Consider the following 26,326-nt stretch of genomic DNA (forward strand, 5'->3'; position numbering starts at 1 on the left):
CTGAATCTGCGCTCTACGACCTTCAGTTAATCCAGATAAGGTAGCAATACTCATCCTTGGCCTCAAGTCCAGGGACCGCATCTCTCCTGCACTAAAAAGTCTTCACTTGCTCCTGGTTGCTGCAGGGATTAAATTCAAAGCCCTCTGCATCAAACACAAGACTGACTGGGCAGAATCCTGTGCAGCGCCCTTAGGGACCACTACACACAAGATTAATACTACAAGTGGTAATACAAGCCTGTACTACACTGTTAAAGTGGTAGCAGTAGCGGAGCAGCCAGACATCAAGAGCAAATGAGCAGTAGTAGAGATTACACAAAGGACTACGATTACTGTGACTCAAGCAAACACTGACTCAAGGGTTTTGGTTTAAAAAGTAAAAGTACATTTCTAGACCATCTGTTCATAAAACACTTCACTTCTATTAATTTAAAATCACACTTAAAATACTCTACACAACCAGTTCACTTTGGGCAGCACAATTCAAGATAAGTACCTTTGGATTTGACAGACCGGTGTTGTGAAACAAAGACGTTACCGGGGGTACAGATACGAACACTGTCGGTAATGACAGTTCAGTCTTACTAAAAATACGCGTACCCACGGGAAGAAATGTTACCGGAGTTAAACCACACTTAGCACATGAATCAACACAAGAGTTGGGGATAAAAATCATAGGCAATACTTTTGTCAAGGCAGAAAGAATCAGGACACTTTCCTACAAGTGAATAAAAGTCAATAGGCCTGCGCCAGTGTCAAGTGGAACAGGGTTCCTGTTGAGGATCACACGGTAAGTACAGTTCACGATTCGAGATTGCCAGGAGTACTTAGATATTGTCAAAAGAGGAAGCAAAAGTTATAAGAGCGAAGGAAGAGGACAAGCCTGGAGTGAGGAGAAAGGGGTTCACCCCAGTTCCTTGAGGCCGTACACAGTACCTTAGTCAAAGTAAAGAGCTGGTGCTACGGCAGTTCCTGGTAGTTCCTGCAGACTCATGGGTCCTGTGACTTCAGTCGTGGAGACAAAGACGACGTCTGGAGCGATCTGCACAACCCATGGATGAAGTCAGCAGCAGCAAAAGCAACAGTGAATAAAAGGTGCGCTCCTTAAAAACAGGAGTGGCTATCCGGACCACTACACCTGTGTGCAGCGATTTCGACCAAGAAGAGGATCCTCTGCCTGTGGAAGATGAGCTGGTTGATCCCACCAGGCTCAAGGGAAGACTCCTTCAGACTGGATCTTCTCGTCGTTGAAGGGTAGATAGCTCAGGACTGCAGCAGGGCTCCACCGGGACTCTAGTTGCAGCAGCAGTCTTCTCCGCTTCTCTTCGGTTCCTTGCAGTTCCAGTGGCGACTGACTTCCAGCCGAAGAGTCCTGGGTTTTCTATGCGAAAATCCCCCATTCGCACAGCCTGGCTGTCAATCACACAGCAGGGGGGTTGTCCGGCCCGGACAACCACCTCAGCCAATCATGGCAAAGTGTGACTTGAGTTTCCAAGGATACCCTGTGCCGGGGGTGACTACACCCCTCCCTCACATTCAGCCCACCTAGACACCCAGCCGCCAGAAGGAGGGCTTCTTGAGAGAAACCTGCCAAAAGACTGAACAAAGGCAGCAAACCTGGTTTGCCACGCAAAGTAAAACACAAGAAGGACTTTAACAAAAAGAAATGGCGAATAAACCCGACCGGAGCCAAAAGAAATGGCGAATAAACCCGACCGGAGCCAAAAGAAAGTATTTGGTCAAGCAGGTTTATGTTCGAGGCTAATATAATAGCCTGGAACTGTACCACATTTATATAGTATAATCGCGGTAGAAACGTTAGGGCAGATACCACTGCCACCAGCCAAGTCTAAATGTTAAAAGAGCAAAACAAAGCTCAGAGAGGCACAGACAAAAAGGGATAGGAGTTAATCCTTTCCAGTACTCCATGTACGATGGGGTGTACTGGGTCTGTAGTTTTAAATGACTATGTAAAGTAAATGGCAACTTTACCCATTTTCTAGGGGACAGTAGTCAGCCCCAGAAAAATGGAGTCAGTGCGAAGTCTCAGACAACCCTGTGTCACTGCACTGAAGGTGCTGTGTAACACATAAAAGTGGGGTTCATGGAGCAGTGTCCTCCAGAGCCCATGATCACACAAACAGTAGAAATACACATGGCAAAACACATGTAAGAGTGGGAAAAAGGCTAACGGGACCACACCATCTTCAACTTTATCTCACTAAATACGCTCTAGACCACTTCGCTCCTCTGGCATCAACCCCTTGTGTGCAAAACATAGCTAAACAGCAGGGGTTGTCACTCTTCCTCTGAGGGATCCCTCTTTAGTAATAGCCTCCCGCTCTCCCTGTGCAGTATCCTCTCGAATTACAGAAGCCCCTTAAGACTTTCCTTCCCTCCTCTGTTAATCTCACAGGTGCTGTATTGGTGTCCTTGGCCCTTCTGCATCTTCTGGGTCTTGACTTCTCGCACCAAGCTCCTGTCTACCACAGCACTTTGCATCTGCACACCCTCTGCCCTGGTGTCTCGCACTTGCACCTCCCGCGGCCAAGGCTGTGTAGCACTTAATTTCCTAGCACTTTGTCCATGTCTTACCCTTGAGCTCGGACTCCCCAGACTTATCCCCCCCCCTCTTCCTTCTTCCTTTCTGCACTTGCACATTCGGTATACTCACAAGGCATTGTAGGTTTATCCCTCCTCTGCTCATTATGTTGTAATTGTATTTCACACCCTCCCTGCCCTGTGGGCGCATTGAAACAGTATATTCTTATTGTATAAGCGCCTAACAATCAAACATAATATACACACAGCGCTACCATTCTGGCACAGCGAAAGAGTGGGTATTATCAGTCCTTGAGGATCATGCAGCGTGTTCCTGAAATAACCTCTTGTATAGAGATGGGACAGTGAACTTTCTCAAACAGGCTATTTTTGCCCTATATTTTATAAAGGGCCTTTCTACTACATGTCTGAAATCCTCCACAGCAGGACACTGACTAACTGCATACAAACCTGTCTAGCTTGTAGTCATTTACAGCTTAAGAAAAATGCAATGGACAATGAACAAACTCAACCACCAACCCCTTCCGTTTACCAAAAAGAAATCCACATTCTAGGGCTATTCTTAATCGCCAGGACTCAAGGAAAAGTCAGATACCAGAGTTTAAAAGCAAAGCTAACTGTAAAATTAAGTGTGAACAGTGTTTCCGGACATATTATGCATGTATACAAATCAGAGGAAGAGATTGGACAAACATAAGGCAAGCAAATGAAATTTCTTTACTGGTCCACTTTCATTTATACTGCAAGGAACTATGCCAACTGAAAGTTGGAATAAATAAAAATACCATTGGCAAAATAATCAAAGCCATAATTACTCAAGGAAACTCGTTTTTAACATTAACTGACCTGGATCTATGAAGTGGTGGAAGCAGTCCATTATGCCATTCGTAAGTGTATATCGAATGCAACCTATTTCGCATGGGAGGAAGCGTTGCACGCAATGTGGCGGCAGCTCGCCGTGGCTGAATATATTGAGGAAGTAGAAAGTGTCCAAAGGAAAATCTAGGAAATAAAATCAAATTAAAATGCAATTGAAGGATGTATGGATCAATTTCATTTAAAGAACTATGGCACAAAAGACAATACTTTCCCCAAGAGTGATTTTATTCAAACTAGTGAATTGGCAGACAGCTCCTGAAGAATCTACTAGGCCCGAAGAAAAGAAAATAAACCTTGGACTTCGTACCTAGCTCCTATGAGCCCCTACACTCCAGTTTCACAGACTAATAGGGAAACCATGCAGCTCTAAGGAGCAGTCTTATAACAAATCTAAATACCCAACAGTTTTGTCTTGTTTAGGTATGGGATAGTACCATTATGGCAATGCCTAAGTGGCCATTAAATGAGCTGCAGAAGGGTACTCCCATGATTCTGCCATGATTATGGCAGTGCCTGGCTAATGCCTATCCCATGCCAACAAAAAGTCAAAGCTGTTGGCATTACCAATGCAGGTTAGATATGTTATAAACTGCACAAGTACCTATGAACATAATAGTGCCTGGCAAATGGCCATCTAATAAAACCATCCTTGGCAAATCCAACAGTTGTGTCTTTTGTATAAACAGGACTTCAGTGAAGAACACCCTTAGAAATAAAGTGGTTGAAGGCATACTTTTCAAAGAAATATGTATTACGAAAGTGCATTAACAGGTTCAACTGAACTATTCCTTCACAAGACTGCTTTGAAATCACACCGGCAGGAAATTCAAGCACAGAGTGATGTTGCTTGATAAAGCAGAGAGATTCAAAGAGAATTGTTTTTGGAGTGGAGGTGCAGGTAGTGGGTGAAAACGACCACAGGGATTAGCATAGCCACAGGCAGTTAATGGGGGCAAACAAGATACAAGTTACTAACCTGTAACTCTTGTTCTCCAGCATCTGTTTTGCATGGATTTACATGCTCAGGAGTATTCGGTAATCAGGCTGGCAAGCCTTGGTAAAAAAGAAAGCAGTTTAGCTTTAAACTAAAGCTGCTGGTCTCTCCTACAACCATTGTCCTTTGCAAAGCATGGCTTGGAACTCCTGCAGCAGCTGCACCATATCCAGCTCTGACGGGAAGAATTCAGGGACACCAGTCTTGAGGATGGGCTTCAGCTTGTACCACAGCTCCCGGTATAAAATTAACAGGATGGAGAGGGCTTTGGTGGCCTCAATGGTGGAAGCTGCCATGGCGATTATGCACTTCCCTGCAGCATCGAGCTTCTAGCCCTCCCGGTCTGGAGGCACCATTGATGAAGAGGTGTTAGAGGAACTCTTTCTGGCAGCGGCTGATACGAGTCCGGGGAAGAGGCACCTAGGGGCAGAGTCTGGAACACAGTAGCTATTCTCCAACCGGTTACACTTATCAAGCGTAGTATTCGGCACCTCTAACTGATAAGCCATTCTCTGATAGGTCATCCAACAAAGGGACTGGTACAACCCAGCCTTGACCCACAGGCAGCTCCACCATGCCCTACAAGAAACAAAAATATTACAGTAGATATTATCCCCCTGATCCTTCCTACCTTAAATGCACTGCCAGACAACCTCGACCCTAGTGCATTGGTCAATGAATTAAACATCATGCGCACCACTATGGACAAAGTCGCCCCTCTCAAAATGCGAACAAGCAAACCCAAGGCACACTTAAACAAGTGGTTCACGCCAGAACTTAAGGCCTTGTGCCTAAACAAAAGAAAATGCGAATCCGACTGGAAACTATGTCCAACCGAAGAGAATAAAGGTAATTGAACTAGTATCTCTCGGCATAAAAATGAAATATGTCTAGCGAAACGCAATTCTTACAATGCTCGCATTGCCAATGCCAACTAAAGTATGAAGGAACTCTTCTCCATCTTGAAAGAACTTGAGTCCCCTATTGCCACACCAGATACCTGCATTAAAGATCAGACCTGGTGCACAGATATCCAAACAGCCTTAGCAAATAAAATCACCACACTGCAAAACAAAATCCAACTAAAAAAAGATTCCCTAAACCTCACAAACAAGCTGCCACTCAACACCACCATCAACAACCCAACCAACAAATTCTCCTTCACTAAAACTACCATCTTAGAGGTAGAGAAAATCATCCTCTCCCTCAAACCGTCGAACTGCAAAGGTGACATCTGCCCAGCACAACTAATAAAAGACGCTGCCAGAGACCTTTCACCGTTCATGTCAAAATTGATCAACTTCTCCTTCGCCACAGGTAATATCCCGGCGAACCTAAAACAATCATGGGTGCTCCCACTTCTCAAGAAGCAGACCCTTGACCCCCTCATCCCCACCAATTATCGGCCTATCACTACCGTACCTTCCCTTCTGAAGATACTAGACAAGGTCGCCTATACACAAATTCAAAGACACCTTGAATCTAATCTACTGGGAGCCAGACAATCTAGTTTCCGTCCACTCCATGGTACTGAAACTGCACTCATTGATCTAAAGACCCAAATAGACGAACTGAGAGACCAAGGTAAGACGGCACCACTCCTCTTACTTGATCTCTCAGCTGCTTTCGATCTGGTGTATCATAGGGTCCTCTGCAAACACTTGGACAGTGCTGCACACTTCTCTACGCATGCCACCAAATGGATTGAATCCTTTCTGAGTGAGAGAACAATGAGTCTTCTCCCCCACGGCAGCAGCCAACCCTCTTCCAATCACGTGTGGCGTCCCTCAAGGCTCCTGTGTTTCACCAACCCTGTACAACATATTCACTAAACCTCTTTTCGATTATCTGGACCTTCTAGGTATCACCTACACCAACTATGCAGATGATACACAGATTCTCCTCCCGCTTTCTGGGGATCACAGCAAGGACAGGGAGTTGGTGTATAGGGTGTACCTCATCATTCAGGCATGGATGGCATCACATGTCCTCTGCCTGAATGATAAGCCTGAGCTGATCATTCTGGGCACGCAGGCTAATATCAACGAACTAGGCCAGGACTACTCCACGTTTAACATAGATGGCAATTGCATTAAGGTCTCGAGTGAAGTAAAAACACAAGGTTTCTATCTCGACTCCACCAGGTCTTTTGCCAAACAAGTTAATTCCTTAGCTTCCACGACAGCCTATACCTGCAAATTAATAAGAGCAGGTAAACCTTTCTTATCCAATAACAGTTGCATGATTTTAGCGAGGGCCGTAATACTATCACGACTCGATTATTGCAATTCCCTTTACAGTGGCGCCACAGAACTATCACCAAAAGGCTACAAATCCTCCAAAATAACGCCCTTAGAGCCGCCTTAGGCATAAACAAAAGGGAACATATCTCCTCCACTAGACATCAATACAAATGGCTCTCCACCGACAATAAAATTCACCTAAAAATGCTCTCCCTGACGCACAATGCCCTCAATAACGCTGCCCCCATTTACCTGATGGACAAAATAAAAAGAAAAACCTCTAGCAGACCTACAAGAACGCCAAACTCCAACTGTCTGGAAATTCCAAGATTTAAACTTGCCAAAATTGGTGGCACAAGCTTCCCTGTGCTAGCCGCTAAATGGTGGAATGCCCTGCCACACAACCTTAGATCAGACCAACCTTTGCCCCACTTTAGAACAAACCTCATCAAACACCTCATTGACAACAACATGTAAGGTTTGAAAGACTATTTGTGTTGTTACTCATCTGAATGTATATATGTACCTTCAAAGATTTATCACTATTGTAAATTTTAATTATGTAACATTGCAACTTGCTGTAACATTGTAATTTCTACGCAACTTTGTAAGCTTCGTATATTCTGCTCACTGTGCCCGGTTACCCTTGGGTCTGGCGCGCAATGCAAATAAACTCCTGGAGCTCAAAGAAGAAACCCTCCCCTTCTCGCAGCATTTGAACAGTTTATCAGCTTTCAAAATTAAGTGGAAAGAGCCAATTTTGTCCAGGTAGAGACCTCGGCGGGCTCAGACATCCAAAAGGATCCCCATGCGTGGGAACGTAGTCCAACTCAACTGTATGAGGTACGAGTACTGGTTGGTGTCAGCACCAGTTTGAACTGGCTCACCAAAGCCGAATGGTAGAGCGGTCTTTAGGGTAACATGGGCCTTGTGAGGTGGTGTTTGCTGATGGCAAGGGGACCTTTGAGGAGTCAAGGGCCGAGTAGGGACAGGAGCAGAGGGCCGTCTGTTGAATTCATGCCATCAGTGTGTGCAGGGTGGATAGGATGTCCAAGGACATGTCTCTTGGCAAAGGTGCAGCCAGAACAGGAACAGTAACTGGGCTCGAGATATTTCGAGGGCTAAACAGCTGGGAAGGCCCATGGGTCCGTGACTCCTGATCAGGAATGGGTCAGGATCCCCATGACATCCTTCCCAATCCAAATAAAGATCTTCTGGCAGGTCCCCTGGTGTAGATGGCTGACTCTCTGGGGGGATCCCAGAGGAGGCAATGTAAAGAGCGGGACAACCTTAGTGGATCTGGGCAGGAATTCCAGAGCCTGAGGCATGTCTCACCAGATACCTTTGGAAAGTAGGCACAACTGGAGTCTGCAGAGCAGAAATGGGTGCAGTCGACAGGGTTATTGGAACTGTTGAGGTCTAGGAAGCAGAAATAACCTGGGCATGGTGACCATTGAAGAGGTAAAGGGGACTGCTGTTGATGAGCCCTTCGAGTTAGCAGCCGAAGGAAGACTTGACGAGTCAACAGTTTGGCAGTTGGGATGCATAAATTTACCAATGAGGCACGTGTCAATTAGGTCAATGGTGGAACCAGAGACCGGTCCTTGTATAACTTGCTAGTCTTGGATAACCCTGTGTTTGGATGACGTGGCCAGAGATTTCCTCGCGGTTGGAGGTTATCCACAGTCAACAGAGACCGACCCTTCTCAGAACTGGGTCCAGCAGCTGCTGAGACAGTTGAGGAGTAGGTTTGCTTTCTTTTGGATGTTTGCCTGGGAAGCATCCTCAAAAAGGGACCGCAACATAATATAGGGAATACGCTCAGTGGACTTGCTGGCCCTGGAAGAGGCAGGTCTACACCCAGAGGCCGCATCAGAGGCCTTACCTTCCTTGATCCATGCCACCAACCTCCAGATTGCCAGATTGATCATCTGTTCACGTCTTGATCTGAATGAAGACGGTAAATGCACTTGAGGTGCCGATCCAGCGATATTCTTCAGGCCGCAGCTTTCACAGGACCTGAAGAGGCTTTTCTTCGTGGCATCCACCATGGTCTAGGTGTAGGCTCAAGCTTGGTCCGTGGTGCCACAGACTGAAGACGACAGACAGTGGAATTAAGATGTTTTCCACCCACAACTCCCTCTGCCCCCAATGCAGGTAGTCTCGGCATAATGGTTGGAGATGGAAGACGTCTTTAAAAAACGATTTGAGGAGCAAAGTATAGAACTCCATACTAGAAATGTGCAGTAAAAACTGAAAATGGCCACCAGGGGTGGAGCCTAGAGTGTCATTGGCTGGGGCAGTATGACCCAAATGACAGACAGGCTATAGAGGAGATGACCAGTTTTAGTTTAAAGATCAATTTTATCTTTTTATTGAGGATTCCCAGCCCGACTGCTAACATTCATGAGCATGTGAATCCATGCAAGACCATGCTAGAGAACCATCATCTACAAGCTTTGTGTCTCTCCTCATATCCCATCTCACTCCTATCTGAACTCCAATGCAATAGTTTCATCATATAGGCAGTGTTTACTGCAATCTAAAAGCCAAAATTCAAAAAGGGGGACAGCCAAGTAGGTTTTTGGACTAGAGACTGGAATACACCACCAGCACCACAGCAATCAACTACATTTAGCGTATTTGTCCCCTCAGGTACCCCACGTACCCAAATCTGGTTTACAGATTTGATGCGAGAGAGTATAATAAACGTCAGAAAAAGTAAACCGGTTAACAATACATCAAGAATGTCTACGCTATTTGCACAACAACCAACACTGGAATTCCTGCATGGACTGCAAAGCTTCACAAGGTAAGGAAAGCAATGTCAGCCCTTCCAGCTGCAAACAAGAAATAAATTGGGTCAAGAGAAAAAGGGAAACGATACAAAAAGTGCACATCCAATGTTGAGATACTGACAATGGTCAAGATTATACTTCCTGGTTTAGCTTGATGTTGAGAGCACTAGTAAAGCAGTATCAAGTAATCTACTAATCTGTATGCGATGGCCCGTTGTGAATTCCACCTAATTGTACATCACTGCAGAGTTTACTGCAAATGGGGTATCGATTGCTTCTTACCTAGAAACTTCAATAGTACATCCATCAATGTCATGTGGTTGCACTCCAGTTCAGTAGCAACTGTCCGATTAGGGAAGAGTTTAGCATGGTGCCTGCCATCTCCATATTTCACACAACTGCTTACTAAGATGGCATTTTACTAGTAAAATCAAATTCTACAATTAAAACAAGACAATTTACAATAATAAATTGTCAAGTGTCACTCCAATATAAAAGTGGTGCAATTATTCACAGTCCAAATAATCAATATCGCAACTATTTCATAGACACAAAGTACACCACACTTCAAAAGATTGTCTGTTTGAATTTACAGAAATGATTGCTCAGGAGGAATTAGTACACAGATGCAACTTTACTCCTTAAATGAGGCAATAACTTGCTTATCAGTGCAAGTGACCAAGAAAAATGTCTTGGCTAGCAGTGAGTACCTAATTGAAACTGCAGTATTAAGGATACTGGAGGAGAGTTCTATTGTATACCCTGGGCTCTTTAAGTGGTTTTGCAACATGTGGCAGACAACGGATGGGCAGGTCTATGGTTTTTGTGCATTTTACTAGTCTGCCTTTGCCCTGCTTGACACCAGATGTTGCGTCAAATCCAGGGAATTTGATGCTTCTTCCCAAGGCGAGTCACTCCCTTTGAGAGTAGAGAGGTGAGCATACTAAGCTTAACACCCCGTAGAAGACAAGGCAAGCAGGATCTCACTGGGGGTGACCTCCCCCTTGGAGGTCAGGCCATCCCAAGATGGGGATATTGGGTGTTTCCTTATCCCCAAAAGATGGGTTTTACTGGTTGTATGGCAAGTGAATGTTGTAGTGACTCAACTTCATACACAAGTGGTTGACCCTTTTAAGACAATCTGCCTGAACTGAGCGAAGACCAAACGTGCTCCTTTCCTGGGTCCAACTAAAGGCCACAACCCACATTGGTGAAGGGAGAACTAGTTGCCGGCAGAGTGGCAAAGGCAGAAAGACCACTTGGCTGGGAGGTGCATACAAAGGAGGCAGCACTACAGATAAGGGGTGTATCAGTCACTTTTACTCCATAAAAATAGGCAAATACTGCCCAAAAAATACTCAAACAAAAAAATGGAAAACCCACACAGTTCCATGGATATATTTGGCCCATTGGTGCACGTAATCCTTATACAAATCCACACCGTTGAACCCACTGCCACCATACTTTGCCTGGATTCCTCCTTTGTCTGGGGCAAGATTGTGGTCCGTTTCGATGCAAATAATTCACTCCCTAGACAACTTGATTTACTGATGGTCACCCCAATTCACTACAGTAGGGTACAAGGAGGCAGAATTTGGAAGTGTGTGAGGCAAAATGTTCAATGTGTTGGTTATTGCTTTGAAATGTATTACTGTATACAGTTCGAAAAGTGTTTATTAAAGCATTTTAAAGGGAATTTCATGTCACAGCAAATATGGGAAATGGCAAGGTTACAGTTTACTTAAGTACATTCACAAGAGTACCATCTTTCTTGGACATTCTCAAATGTGCTGAAGGCATTGAGTGACAAACATGCTGCACAAAAAACATTCAATTGGAAAAGCTCCATCTGATGCAAAGAGAAAATCAATATTAATGAAACAGCAGCATGACTTGCCGACCAGAGCAACTTTCTCCAAGGCAAATGAGATGCCAGAGCAAGCTGAAGCAAGACTTGCTGACATGACAAGAGTAACATCCTTCAGAGCACATGGCGGCACCACTCTATCAGTACACGGCCAGCACCGGGTACACCAGCTAGTACCACAGAAAGAAATTATTACAACTGCCTGATCAGAAATAAACATGCATCTTAGTGCACATTAATAACTTGGTACAAAGACATCACAAAAACAGTTACGTTTTCTAGTAAAAACATTTCCCCTCACTTATAAAATGCTCTCAATGGGAATTGGACTTCCATTTTTACTCCCTAAAAATAATTTTACTCCCAACTTTAAAAAATACGGGAGGTAAAATACAAAATCTTATCTGGAGCACCGACGCCAGGCATGGGACAAACCAGCACAAGTTCTCAAGTACAAGGCTGCAGAACAGACAGAAAAACCTGGAAAACCTCAGGAGGTCGAGAGATTAGATCAGCTATGGATTGCAGGAGAGCCACAGACGCCAGTGCTTACCGTGATGCAGATGAGAAAGCACCGATCTGACGCAGTCTACCACGCAGCTCCCAGGGAGACCTTAAAATGCGAAAAGGTATGCAGTGGCTCTTGGGATACGTAGGAGGGGGGAAGGCAACTCCGAACCCAAATTGGGGTACCCCATGGCAGGGTCAGAACGAGCACAGTCAAAGATGGAGCAGGAGAAAAGTAAATCCCACAGTTTGCTACGAGAAATCATACCCCAAGACAGGGTTCAGAGAAAACCTAACCAGGGGGTAGGGGGGGGCATAGACCCATAACCGAAGGTGGGGCTAGAGTAGACCGCCTGCAGCAGGCTACCAGAAATCATAACCCAGGGCTGGGTGAGTGATAATACCCCAGGCAGTGATATGAGAAACCAGAACCCAAGATGGACCAGCAGAAAATATAGCCCAAGATAAGGGGACAAGACCGAAAACCAGAGGGAGGCGAGACAAAGCAAACCCCAAGCCAGGACACAAGAAGCCACAAGCTAAACTGAGGCAAGAAGCCTGAAGAGCCAGTACAGGATAAAGAGTAGTGGAGAACCTCAAATACCTGGGTGGGGGATGGACTTATGCTGGAAATGCTTTGGAGGGACAGGGCCTCCTTGTCCTGCTACCCCTAGCCTTCGTTTCCGGCACAGGAGTCCAGTTTGGACCGCTGGACGTGCAGCTCTTCATTCCATTGCTGGTGAACACAACACATGCCCCCCCCCCCACAACCCCCAGGGAGTAGTGTTGCACCTAGGTACCCCTTGTGTTTGCTCTCTGGGGCAACACAGGTGCCCAAAAATAGAGCAAGGGTTGTGGCAGCTACAATTTGGGACACAGGTTCGATGGCTACTGTCACTGCCTTTTCCTTCACATTTCTCAAAGTCCTGAGAAGACCCGACTGCTCCCTTCCCCTGATTAGATGTTGGGTGGAACATGAATCTTTAGCTGCCTTTCCCAGAGACTGCATGTTTTGGGTACACACTAGGGCTGGGACCTGAATGAATGGAACGAGGAGTCAACTCACGTGCTGAAGTATGTTTTTGGCTGTGTGTCTTAATGCCTATGGTCTGCCTGAGCCAGCTCTGTCTGAAACTGGAGTGAATTCAAAGTGCTCTGAAAAGCTGGGAGTTTTGCTCAATACACATCCACTGTTTTGAGTGTCTGTTATTGGGTAAATGGCCTACATGCCTGTGAACCAGATTGGTTGCTGCTTGAATAAACTAGTGTTTGATTGGCTGACAGCCTAGTTCAGCTTGAGTGAATGGGGGTGGGAGGGTTGTGTGTATAACAGAAGACCACTCACTTATCTCAGAAACATGCAGTTTTCCTGGCTGACCTCCGTCAGTGACTGTCAGTCCCAGGTTATTCTGGGCTTTTCTCCTCCCTCACCTCCATCTCCACTTGTGGCATTCCCCCAGGGGTCCAACCTCTCTCTCATGCTCTTCAACTACCTTGCTCCACTGGCACACCTCATTTCCACCTTCTCCTCACACAGAAGACAACGGTTCTTCAAAACTTCCCTCTGATCCGCTTCTTACTTCCTACATCATTCCTGACTGCCTACCTGCCATCCAGTCCTGGTGTACTTCCAACGATATCTGCCTCAATGCCAGCAAGACCGAAATCCTTCCTATTAGGACCCCTGCTCCCTCTTTCGGTCCTTCACTCTGGCCATCTTCCATGGGCTGTCCCCTTCATTCATCTGTAGCCAAAAAACCCTGGAATCTTAGACAACTCTTTCCTTCATCCCCCACATTCAGGACCTTGCCAAGAAGTCCAACTTTCAACTCCACCTCAAAGGAATTCTTCCTTTCTTCACTTTCCCCCAGAAACGCCATTTCGTTTTCCACCGCTAAAAAACCTTTTATGGAGCCCTGTGCACCAGTGTCAATCTAGGTTAGGCTGACTTCTCAGCAGAGGGTGAAATACAAAATTATTTTGCACCTTACTCACCATGAGCAAACTATTTTATGATATACCTGGCAGGCCACAGAGTACTGAGAGTATGCTATATCTAGCACGCTGTTGCTAAGTCGGTTCCAGGCTTACCATTCTATTTACCAATAGTAAGCCTAACCCTATATAGCCACACATTTATCTGTACTAGGACCACATGCAGGGAACCGTCTATTGACCTTACACTGCCCACAACATGCCTAGCCTACGGCCCTGCACAGCAGGCACATTCACCCAGCTTAGTAATGGCCTTCCTCGACTCTGGTGCCCCCACCACCCTCTCCCCTGCCCTTCACCCTTCCTTCCCAAAGCTTCCGCTGCCCACCACTGGCAACTTGGCCCTGCAATGCTACTACAATTGTTGCCCAGCTCAGAGGGATAACTGGTCCCAAACACCTAGCCAGCACCTTCATATTAATATTAGGAAGAATTTAAGACTTGGTGAATGAGGAGGATATTAACACCACAGGAGCCTATCTTATCGCTGGACTTTGAAAAGACTTGACCAGGTGGAGTGGTCTTATATGGGCAAATTCTTAAGGAGAATGTGATTGGGTGATAGATTCAGCGGGTGGATTGCTGCGCTGTATAATGGCCCATCTGCCATGTTGTCAGTTAATGGAGTAGTGTCGGCCCCGTTCTCTATCCCGAGGTACCCAGCAGGGGTGCCCCATTTCTCCCCTCCTTTATGCTCCCACAATGGCACCCCTTGCTATAGCCATAAGACAGCACTAAGGGATCTCGGGGGTTAGATGTGGGGATTTAGACTTCAAAATCTCCCCATTTGCAGACATTTTGCTTTATATAACCAACTTGGAAGAATCTCTTAGACTCTTGGATCTGATCCGATTGTTTGGTGTCTTCTCCTGCTTCAAAATTAACCCATCAAAATCTTGCCTCATACCAATGGGGAGGTGGACGGGGTCGTTGAGGGGAGGGACTCGGTTGGAGGTATCAAGGTTGAGCGCACAGCTACTCCTTACCTGGGTGTCCTGCTTCTGAGAGACTTGCAAAACATGTTTGAGCTGAAATTTCCACCCACCCTCTTCAAGATTCGCACAGATCTCCAGCGTTGGGCCCCGCTGACCCTCATGGTTCGTTCGCATGGTATCCCTAAAAATGAACATCCTCCCCCGGCTCCTGTACCTTTTCTATGCCCTCCCCACCATCGTGCCAGATGCACTCTTTAAAGCCCTCCAAAGTATGGCTTTGCAGTTTATTTGGAATGGGAAGAAACATAGGATCAAGTTTTCCACCCTGACCCTCCCAAAGTCTCAGGGAGGCTTTGGACTCCCGGACTTCCGCTTGTACTACAAGGGGGCTCAGATAAGGGTCTTGTTGGAGCAAATGAAAGATGCGGAGATGGGCAAACAAATACAGCTGTGGCTTCTTATAGGTGTAGAGCAGTTCTGATACCAAAGCATAGCTACTTAGTGCAGACGAGTGAGAAAATGTTTTCCCCAGTCCCATAGATCATATTTTACAATTTATTTTTACAATTCCTTTTTCAATTCATACAAACCTTGATGCCAATCAGGAGAACAATTAGCAACGCAAATAGTTTGACAATGCTCTAATAAGCCATTTTGCATTTGCTTTTATTGGTTGCACGCCCCACATTGAAAAAAAAGGGGATTCAACACAAGTCAGATTCTGCAAATACATTCTATTCAGCACCATCAAAGACAGCCCAAGTTTCGAGTCCAATGATGGCGATCGGTACGCATGGAGGCAAGACCAGCATCTTTTTCCAAAATTTACGCTCAATGCGATGTAACCACTCAAGATCAGTCAAACTTTCCAATCCAGGTAATAGCAGCAAGAAGACACTGTAGAGCTAATCATCTTGCTCCATCCAGCGTAAATTCCCTAGTTGCACTACAAAGCTGAACATCATGACGTCAATTGGGCTGCCTTCCTTATGCAAGCTTTTGTGGATGTTTTATAGCCCCTTTGGGTTTGCAGTTCAACTGCTAAACATCTGTACACTGATTTATGCTCAATTATTTCACTCCCGACTAACAGAAGTGGGTGCAGAAAACTTTTGGACATGAATAGTATTAACTTTGTATTAGTTGCATTTATAATTAACAAGTTCTATTCAGCATATTTCCACAGGTCGGGTGCTTCCGGTTTTAGCCCAGCAAATATATGATACAGTAATACTAGTTCTGCATAGGCTAGTCCTCGACATTGTACAATGTCGATCTTTGAAGTGCAACAAGCCAATTACGCCAAAATGCCTAGCAAGTCTGCCAAGCATAGAGTGGCGTGCATAGGGGCCAACATGCATCCCCGCTTTACCCCAACTCCTATACGAATGCGTACTGCCTAGGCTCCCTCGCCATCCAACTTAACCGCAACTGTCGTGCTAGCATGGAGTAATTTCACAAAAAATACAAGATCCTTGGTGTACAGCCCAGATGCTCGAAATTCTCCCGGAGCCTGGCTCTATCCACCAGATCGAAAGCAGATCTAAAATACACCAAGAGCATAGATACCAGGTGTCTCCTCCTGCCGTGCTCTTTCAGTTGGGTAATCGATCAATCTAAGATTATGTGGTTTTGAATAACCTAGACGAAATCGAAATAGACCAGTATTACCCACCCAGTGTTGGGGAGAATTCTCATTTATGGCTAATTTCCCTCGCTTAGTGAGTCCCCCAGCAGCTTTGCTGGACTTCTGGAGTTTATTTCGTTCACTTGGTAAAAGTGTGAGCTTTTCCCCCACTCTTACCCATGTTTTGCCATGTGTCTTACCTGTTTTTGTGATTGTGGGCTCTGGAGTACACCACTTCAGGAGCCCCTTGTGTTACACAGCACCTTCAGTGCAGTGACACAGGGTTGTCTCTATAGACTTCCCACAAACTCCATTTCTGGGGCCGACTACTGTCCCCCCCAGAAAAGGGTAAAGTTGCCATTAACTTTAGTCAAATTACCACAGATCCAGTACACCCCATCTTCCATGAAGTGCTGGAAAGGGTTACTTTGTACCCTTTTGTATCTGTACCTCCTAGAGCATTGTTTCACTCTTAACATTTAGACTTGGCTGGTGGCAGTGGTATCTACCCTAACTTTTCTGCCGCAATTATATTAGATAAACGTGGTATTGTTTTAGGCTATTCTATTAGCCTCAAACTTAAACACCCTTGACTAAATACTTTCTTTTGGCTCCGGTTGGGTTTATTCGCCATTTCTTTTTGTTAAAGTCCTTACTTTGCACGGGAAACCAGGTTTGCCTCCTTTGTTCACTGTCTCCAGGCACCTGGGTGTCTAGGTGGGCTGAATGTGAGGGAGGGGTGCAGTCACCCCCTGCACAGGTTATCCTAGGAAATCCAAGTCGCACTTTGCCATGATTGGCTGAGGTGGTTGTCCGGGCTGGACAACCCCCCTGCTGCGTGATTGACAGCCAGGCTGTGCGAATGGTGTTTTTTTCGCATAAAAAGGCAGGTCTCTTGGGCTAGAAGTCAGTTGCCACTGGAACTACAAGGAACCGAAGAGAAGCGGGGAAGAAGTTGGCTGCTGCAACTACCCCGTCCCGGTGAAGCCCTGCTGCAGTCATGAGCTATCTACCGTTTCGACGACCATAGAAGATCCAGTCCGGAGTCTTAGTCCCTTGAGCTTGGTGGGGATAATCAGCTCATCTTCCACAGCCAGAGGATCCACTTCTTGGTCGAAATCGCTGCACACTGCTGTAGTGGTCCGGATAGCCATCAGAAGAGCCTCTAAGGAGCGCACCTTTTATTCATTGTCGCTTCTGCCGGCTTCATCCGTGTGTGGTGCAGACACTTCCAGTCCTTCACATCGAAGCTCCAGGAACCGTGGGTCTGCGGGAAACCAACAGGAACTGCCAGGGCAACAGCTTCTCCATTGAATAAGGTACTGTGGTCTGCTTGAGGAATTAGGGTAAATCCTTTTTTCATCTCCAAGGCTTGCCCTTGTCTTCCCTCCTTATAACTTTTGCTTCCGAACATTGACAATATCAAAGTACTCTTGGCTACGATGAATCGTGAACTGTGTTCCTCGACAGGTACCCGGTGTCACTTGACCCTGGCTCCGGCCCTTTGACTCTTGAATTCCTGTCTATGAGTGTTCTTCGATTCGGTCTGCCTAACTATAATATTGCCTACGATTTTTGCCTCCAACTCCCTCTGGTTATCTCAGGTGCCAAGTGTGTTTTTCCCCCCGTAGCATTTCTTGTCACGGAGACGCGTTTATTTAGTAGACCGAACAGTCAAAGTGATCGCACTCATATTCACGGTAACATGTCTTGTTTCATAACACCGGTCCATTCAAACACAGGATACTTACCTTGAGTCATACTGAACAAAGTGAATTGGTTAGTTGTACTGTATTTTACGCGTGGTTTTGAATTTAATAGAAGTGCTGTGTTTATAACAAATGGTTTAAAAATAAATGTACTTCTATTTTTCTACCTAAAACCTTGAGTCAGTGTTTGCTTGAGTCACAGTAATTGTGGTCCCTTTGTGTAATCTCTGCTACTGCTCATACTCTTGAGATAAGCCTGGCTGCTCCGCTACTGCTACCACTTTAAAATAGTAGTACAGGCTTGTACCAAAGGTAAAACTTGTATTGCCACCTGTAGTCTTAATTGTGTGTAGTGGTCCCTAAGGGCACTGCACAGGATTCTGCCTAACACCCACCTCTGCAGGCCCTCTAGTATAAATGTGGACTACAGCTTCCCATTACAATCTAACATCGATAATTGTCAGGGGGTGGGGAGGGTGCCTTCAAAACTGGAATCATGATTGATGATCGCCAAGATAGGGGTATCTTTTCCAAATGTTTGTGTGCCAAAGTGGAGCAGCAAATGTTAGAAAACGGTATGAAAACCACACCAAAAACAAACTCCCGACAGTCCCGCGTTCCCATAGGTAGGTGTCTGACAAGAACTGTACCTCATGTGTGGGTGCACCTACCTGGGCACAAAGGGTAAAGGCTAAACCGCTGGTAACCAACTCTTTAGGCAGAGCAGATTCTGCAGGATTTTGCTCGTGGACATACTACAGATTTTGGCCTAGGGTGCCGAAGCCACCAAGGAAAACAGGGAACCCCATGCATTTCAGAAAAGAAACCCGTGGGAATCCAGGACTGACTTGCGCTAATCGTCCCAGAATCTATTACCCACAATTTTCAGACATTTCCCACCTGGAAACTACTGAAACATGCTGCCTACACCACATATCCTACCTTCCTGCGTTCCCACAGGTGACCCAACAAAAAAGGTACCTCACTTGTGTGGGTGCACCTACCTGGACGTAAAGGGAAAAGACTAAACCACTGCTATCCCACAAAGTGTTTGGTGAGCCAACCTACAGATTTGGGCCTGGGGTGTCGCAGCCACCAAGAAAAACCAGGAACCCCATGCATTTCAGAAAAGAAACCAGTGGGAATCTAGAGGTCTGCCTTGTACGATTCGCCCCAGAATGTATTACTCACAAGCCCCGGCAAAGTCACAATTTTCGGGCATTGCCCACCTGGAAACTACTGACACACGCTGCCAACACCACATGTCCTACCTTCCCACAGGTGTCCGGATGAAAACAGTAGCTCATGTGTGGGCGCACCTACCTGTGCGGAAAAGTGAGTCGACCTTCCAGAAGTCCAACGGCAGGCAAAGGGATCCCTGGGTAGGTCTGCGGCCATAACCCCCCCCCCCCCCCCCCCCGAGGGAAATTCTGTAATGCTGTGTAGCCAAAGTTCCAGGATTGGCTGTGGTGATTTCCCTGGACTTGGGTGGCTGTCCCTCATGGGTTGACCGTCCACAAGTCCAGCACCGGTTCTTTCCCAGAGGGATATGTAACGCAGGCTAGCCAGAGCTCCAGGAAAGTTGGGTGTAATGTCCCTTACCTTGGGTGGCTGTCCACCATGTGGTTTGACCATCCCCATGCCCAGCAGCGGGTGCAGGGAGGCCCAGCAGGGTCCGACCTTTCGAGGAGGAGGGAGAAGCTTAACGCAGGCCAGCCAGAGCTCCAGGATGGTCAGGGGGTGATGTCCCTGGCCTTGGGCACCCTTCTCCCATGCAGGTCAAACATCCCCCCAGCCCAGCCTGGAGCTCTGGCTTGGCTGCATTACAGAATTTCCCCAGGGGAAAGGGATAGGTACCCTGCCGGGGGCTCCCTGGGACAGCCGCTGCACTTGGGGATGGACGCCCCATTTTGGGAGACTGCCCACCAAGGCCAGGGACATCACCCCCCACATCCTCCCCATCCTGGAGCACTGGATGGGCTGTTACAGAATTTCCTACTGGGGAGGGAAGGGGACTCTACCAGAGGATCCCTGGCACAGCCGCCGTGCCTGGGGATGGTACACCCACATGGGACACTGATGCCCATGGCCGGGGACATCACCTGCAACCGCCCTGGAGTTCTTTCTGGCCTGTTACAGCTTTTCCCCCCACCAGGGAGTCTGGGCGGTGTGCCAAACCTCCATGAAGGGAGAAGCCAACGCTGCCCAGCCAGAGCTCCAGGATGGTGGGGGTCATATCCCTGGCCTTGGGCAAACGACTCCCATGTGGGTTGAACATCCCCAAGCCCAGCATTGGTTCCCGTGAGGCCTGGGGCATTCTCAATTAGGCAGAATGATATGATGGTGAGCAGTACAAGATAGTTACACAAAGGACAGCAATTACTGTGATTCAGGCAAACACTGACTCAAGGTTTGTAAAAGTATATATATTTATTTACATATCAGTTGTATAACAGTTCCATTCTAAGCAAGTTAAAAAAAAGTCAATCATAAAAACACCACACCACTCCCCTTCCCTTAAATAGACAAATGAGGCTTACAAAAAGTGGGAGCAAAATGGTACTCTGGCAATTTAAAAAGGGAAGGTAAGAAAGTTATCAGCAATTAGGTCAAGCTAACAGGTAAGTATTCTGAGCAGTTGAACAAGAGCGGCTGCAAGGTTAAAATCAGATAGAAAAGGCTTAGGGCCAAAGTCAATGGTTCAAGAGTCTTTTGCGCAAGATAATAGGTTCAATGTAATTCGCAGTAAAGTTTGTGGCACAGATTCCAGACGAGGTTGGTAGAAAAGATAGTTCAAAGAGAAGGACAAGCCCTCGGATTGGAGAAATATTTCAGAAACTCGCAACCGGATTTGCACAGTACCTTAAAACAGAGGGGGCTGTAGCTGAGCAGACGTTCCTGGTAGTTCCTGCAGGCTCACAGTTCCTGAAGCGACTGACTGATCAGAAGTAGGAAGACTGCAGGGTCCTGCACTACCCAGGGAAGAAACCAGCAGCAGTGCCAAACAAATAAAAGGTGCGCTCCTTAAAACCCAAGCAGGGTCCAACCTTCCTGGCTATCCCGCCCACTGTAGCTCTATACAGCGAATTCAACCAGAGGCAGGGTCCTGGCTTGTTTAGGCAAACTGGTTGGTCCAACCAGCTCAAGGGAAGAAGTTTCCTAGAGGATCTTCTCTTTCGTCGGATTTGGACCTACAGCAGGGCTTCACCGGGCGGTTCAGTCATTGTAGGGGTCCTCTTCCAGTTACTCGTTGGTTCTTTCGTTCCAGTGGCGACTGCTTTTTCAGTCCCAGAGACCGACTTTTTATGCAGTTTTCCACCCATTCATACAGCCTGGCTGTCAATCACACAGCAGGGTGGCTGGCCTGGGAAGGCCAGTCCCCTTAGCCAAACAGACAAGAGTGTGACTTGGGTTACTACGGCAACCCATGGCAAGGGTTCGAAGAACCCCCTCACATGTTGCCCAGCTAGACTATCCGGCGCCTTAAGGAGGGCTTATGTGCACAAGCCCGCGAAAAGACAGCGAACAAAAGGAATCATCCCCGGTTTGGCGTGTAGAGAAAAACACGAGAAAAACAAAAAGAAACAACGAATAAACCCAGCCGGAACCAAAATAAAATTTACTTGGTCAAGCGGGTTTATGTTCTAGGCTAATACAATAGCCTAAAACATTACCACGTTATATAAAATGATCGCGGTAGGAAAGTTAGGGTAGATACCTCTGCCACCAGCCAAGTCTTAATCTTAAGGGAGCGAAAAAAAGCTCCAAGAGGCACAGAATAAAAGGAAGGAACAAGTTACTTACCTGTAACTTGTTCTCCAGCATGGGTCTGGCATGGATTCACATGCTCATGAATATTCCCCGTCGTCAGGCTGGGAATCCTCGGTAAAGAAAAAATAAGTATCAGTTTCGTTTCTGATCCGTCTTTCGTAGTAGTAACCAATCACTGATCTCTGGGTCATACTGACCACAGCCAATGACTGCCCTCTACCTAAGCCCCACCTCTGGCAGCCATCTTCAGATTTGGTAGCACGTGAAGAGGCAGTATGACCAAGTGAAGAACCGCAGTGGGGTAGGCGGGAGGGTTCGCATGTGAATCCATGCCAGACCCATGCTGGAGAACAACAGTTACAGGTAAGTAACTTGTTCCTTCTCCAGCATGGGGTCCGGCATGGATTCACATGCTCATGAATATAAGAATAAATAGCAGTACACATACACAACCACGGGGGGGTGGCAAAAGGCTCAACATTAAGCAATATAAAAACTCAACATTAAGCATCTCTTACCTCCTCACCAGGCTCACCTTAAGCGAACAGGTTGCGCAGCACTGCTTGCCCGACCCTGGACTCCTCCCTGGAATCCCGATCGACGCAGTAGAATCTCGTGAAGGTGTGCGTCGACCTCCACGTAGCAGCCCTGCAGATGTCCAGCAGGGGCACACCAGATAAGAATGCCGTAGTAGCAGCGATCGCTCTGGTCGAATGGGCTCTCGGACGGCCTGGCAGCGGTCGGTTAGCCAACCGGTGGCAGTGCATGATGCAGCCGGAGAGCCATCTGGAAATTGAAGACTTCGAGAGAGCCTTCCCTGGATTCACAGGTCCAAAGCTCACGAATAGATGTGATGTCCCCCGGAAACTCTGTGCGGTCCACGTAGAACTTCAGCGTTCTAGCCACATCCAGCGAGTGCAAAGTCCTCTCGGCCGGCGACGAAGGAGACGGGAAGAAAACGGGTAACACCAGGGGCTCGTTAAGATGGAAGTCCGACGGCACCTTGGGCATAAAGGAGGGGTGCGTCCTAAGCACCACCCTCGTCAAGTACAGTGCTTTGCAGGATAGGGCCTGGATCTCTCCCACTCGTCGTGCGGAGGTAATGGCCACCAGGAATGCAGTCTTCCTGGACACAAACTTCATCGGTGCGGAGTGCATCGGCTCGAATGGGGGCCCCATGAGCCTGGTCAGCACCACGTTAAGTTCCCACGCCGGGGCATTCACCGGCGGGAACAGTCCTTTCATAAACTCTTACCAGTCGATGGGACCACAGGGACGTCCTGTGGTTCTGGTATATCTGGAGATCGCCGCCAGATGAATCTTAATGGAGGCATGGGCTAGCCCAGACTTTGCCAGCGATAGCAGGTACGGCAGCACTTGAGGGGCCATAATCCGTAGGGGGTTGATCTTCTGTGCTCGGCACCAGATAGAGAACCTCTTCCACTTATGACCGTAGCATTTGGGAGTCGGACGCCGTGGCCTTTGCAAGAACCTCTCTGCAATCGGCCGGTATATCATAGCCTCCAAACTCTAGCGCTGCAGGAGCCAAGCTTGCAGGTTCAGCGACGCCGGGTCGTGGTGGAAGATGGCGCCTCCTTCTCTGGAGAGAAGGTCCGTGTCCGCCGACAGCTTGATGGGAGGGGACGTTGACAAGTCCAGAAGGTCCGGGAACCGGATCTGCCTCGACCACGCCGGTGCGACGAGGATCATCCTGCACCGGGAGCTCTTGAGCTGGCTGATGAGTCGAAGCAGCAACGGAGGGAACGCATACAGGTATAGGCCGTCCCAGGGGAACGAGAACGCATCGCCCATGCTTCTCGGCTGGGGAAACCTGCTGGCGAACCTCTTGCACTTCGAGTTCGTCGTTGTTGCGAACAGGTCGATTTGGGGTTTCCCCCATCATCGGAAGAGTTAATCCACCTGATCCTGGCGCAGTTCCCACTCGTGACACGCACACAGCTCCCTGCTGAGCGAGTCGGCGATGGTGTTGCTTTCTCCTGCCAGGTGGAAGGGAACAAGGAACATCCCCTGGGCGACCGCCCAGTGCCACAGATCCTGTGCCTCCTTGGATAGGGCTGGGGATCTGGTGCCTCCCTGCTTCCGTATGTAAAACATTGTCGTGGTGTTGTCCGTGAAGATCCGCACCACCTTGCCCTTGAGCGACGGGAGGAACGATTTGAGAGCCCACAACACGGCTCGGAGTTCCAGGACGTTGATGTGCAGGAGCCTCTCCTCCGGGAGCCAGAGGCCTCTTGCGTGGAGATCTCCGGTGTGGGCGCCCCAACCTTCCAGGGAGGCGTCCGTCGTCACCGTCTCCTGGTACGCCAGCGTCTGAAAGTCCTTGCCAGCCGTGAGGTGCGCTCGAACGCCCCACCACTGAATCGCCAGCCGGAACACCTCGTTGAGGGGGACCCTGTCGACGAAGGTGCCCGTCGCCTGCATCCAACGGGCGTCGAGAAATTCTTGAAGAGGGCGCATCCGTAATCTGCAGAGGCGCACCAGGTAGATGCAAGAGGACATCATCCCCAGGAGGGACTTGATGGACCTCACCCTGGCCACGTCCGTGGCTAGCAGGCGCTGCATTTTGCCTAGAATGGTCTTCGTCCATTCTTCCGACAGGCCCGCCAGGCGCCTTACTGTATCGAGCTTCGCTCCCAGAAACAGTCCCAGGTCTGTGAGTGGCTGGACGGTCCTCGCAGTGTGTTCGACGGCGAGTTCCCTCGTCCTTGAGCGGATGAGCCAGTCGTCCAGGTAGGGGTAGACGTGAATCCCCTGCAGGCGCAGCCGCGCCGCCACTGGTGCTAGGCACTTGGTAAAGACCCTGGGGGCCGACTTCAATCCAAAACCGCAGTGCTCTGAATTGGTAGTGGCGTCCCTGGACGACGAACCTGAGGAACTTTCAGTGACTTGAGGATGGGAACGTGGAAGTATGCATCCTCCAGGTCCAACGACGATAGAAAGTCGCCTTCCTCCAGCTGTCCCAGTACGTGCTGGAGGGTGACCATCCTGAACTTTTGTGATCTGATGTATTTGTTCAAACGACGAAGGTCCAGGATGGGGCGCCAGCCGCCAGTCTTCTTACTGACGAGGAAGTACCTTGAGTACACCCCGGAGCCTCTTCGGGACGAGCTCGATGGCGCCTTTCCTCAGCATCGCCCGTACTTCCAACAGCAGTTGCGGGACGTGATTTTTCCTTCCTGGCCACAGGTGGAACGTGAGGGCACTTCTTCAGGAATTCGATAGTGTGTCTTCTTGCCAGGGTATCCAGCACCCAACGGTCGGTGGAGATGGACTTCCACAAGCCGATGAAATTTGTCAGCCGGCCTCCCACCGGGGTGCTTCGGTGGGGGGCCCGAGACCACGGCCGGTTAAGTCCTGCTTGGAGGTGGTGGCCTTGCCGCCCTGGCCACCTTGCCGATGGCCGCGAGGTGCTCCCTGCTTGCCGCGACCCCTGTAGGCCTCCTGAGACGAGGAGCGTTCCGCCTGGCGGTAGGACGAGCCACCGCTGGATTCCTTGGAGGCACCCTGTCTGCCTCCGGAGCTCCGAAAGGGCCGTCGCTGCTGAAGGGCTCCTAGGGTGCGGGCCGTCTCCGTGTCCATTTTTATGGCTTGGAGGGATTCGTCCACCGCCTTCCCGAACAAGTTGCTGCCGTCGAACGGCATGTCCAACACCCTGGTCTGGACGTCCTGACGGAAGTCGGTCGCCCGGAGCCAACCCTGTCGTCGTAGGCAAACACTGTTGCCCAGCTGGCGGAACCAGGTATCGGCAATATCGGTTGCCACCGTTATGGCGTGGTCCGACGCCACCTCGCCCTCTTGCAGTATTTCCAGGGCCTCGGACCTCTTGTCGTCCGGCAAGAAGTCCAATATGGGGGCCAGCTTAAACCAGAGCTCCCTGTCGTAACGGGCCACGATCGCCAGGGCGTTGGCCGCTTTGATAGTCGTCGCCGCTGACGAAATGACCCGCTGCCCCATGGCGTCCAACCTTTCACTCGCCGTCCGGCGGGGAATTCGACGTCGAGGCTCCTGACCCCATCACTTTCTTCTTCGCCGCCGCCGAGACGACCGAGTCTGGCGTTGGCTGGGCCCTGAGGCACAGGGGAGCGGTTTCGGGGACCCGGTACTTCTTCTCGTACCTGTCCCGTTTGGCTGGTGCCGTGGAGGGGTTTTTGAGAACCGACAGGCCCTCCTCCCAGATGTCATCGATTAGAGGCACCGCGATGACAGTCTTCCTCTTGGCCTCCCGGCACTGAGAGGAAACCTTCCTTTTTCTGCTCCTCCGGGCAGAGCTGGAACAATTCAGACGCCCTGGCGATCATGGCGTGTAATGAGTCAATCTCGTCGGGCAGAGAGGCCCGTGCGATGGGAGACCCGTTCCGTCGTAGTCGCCCTCAGAACCCGTCGTCGAGCCCAACGCACCGTCATCTCCCGACTCGTGG

The 26,326-nt window shown here is 48.5% G+C and overlaps 1 protein-coding gene across 1 annotated transcript in view; it reads right to left on the bottom strand.

Annotated features, from left to right (window-relative positions):
• MAEL (maelstrom spermatogenic transposon silencer) overlaps positions 1 to 26,326 on the bottom strand; it is a 1,183,486-nt gene that overhangs the window by 749,610 nt on the left and 407,550 nt on the right. Inside the window, exon 4 of the mRNA XM_069635969.1 lies at positions 3,409 to 3,564. Within this exon, the coding sequence (XP_069492070.1) occupies positions 3,409 to 3,564 (156 nt within the window). The remainder of the gene's footprint in view (positions 1 to 3,408; positions 3,565 to 26,326) is intronic.

This window comes from Ambystoma mexicanum, chromosome 7p, assembly GCF_040938575.1.
Source record: "Ambystoma mexicanum isolate Mex_15411 chromosome 7p, UKY_AmexF1_1, whole genome shotgun sequence".
Classification (NCBI taxonomy): domain Eukaryota; kingdom Metazoa; phylum Chordata; class Amphibia; order Caudata; family Ambystomatidae; genus Ambystoma; species Ambystoma mexicanum.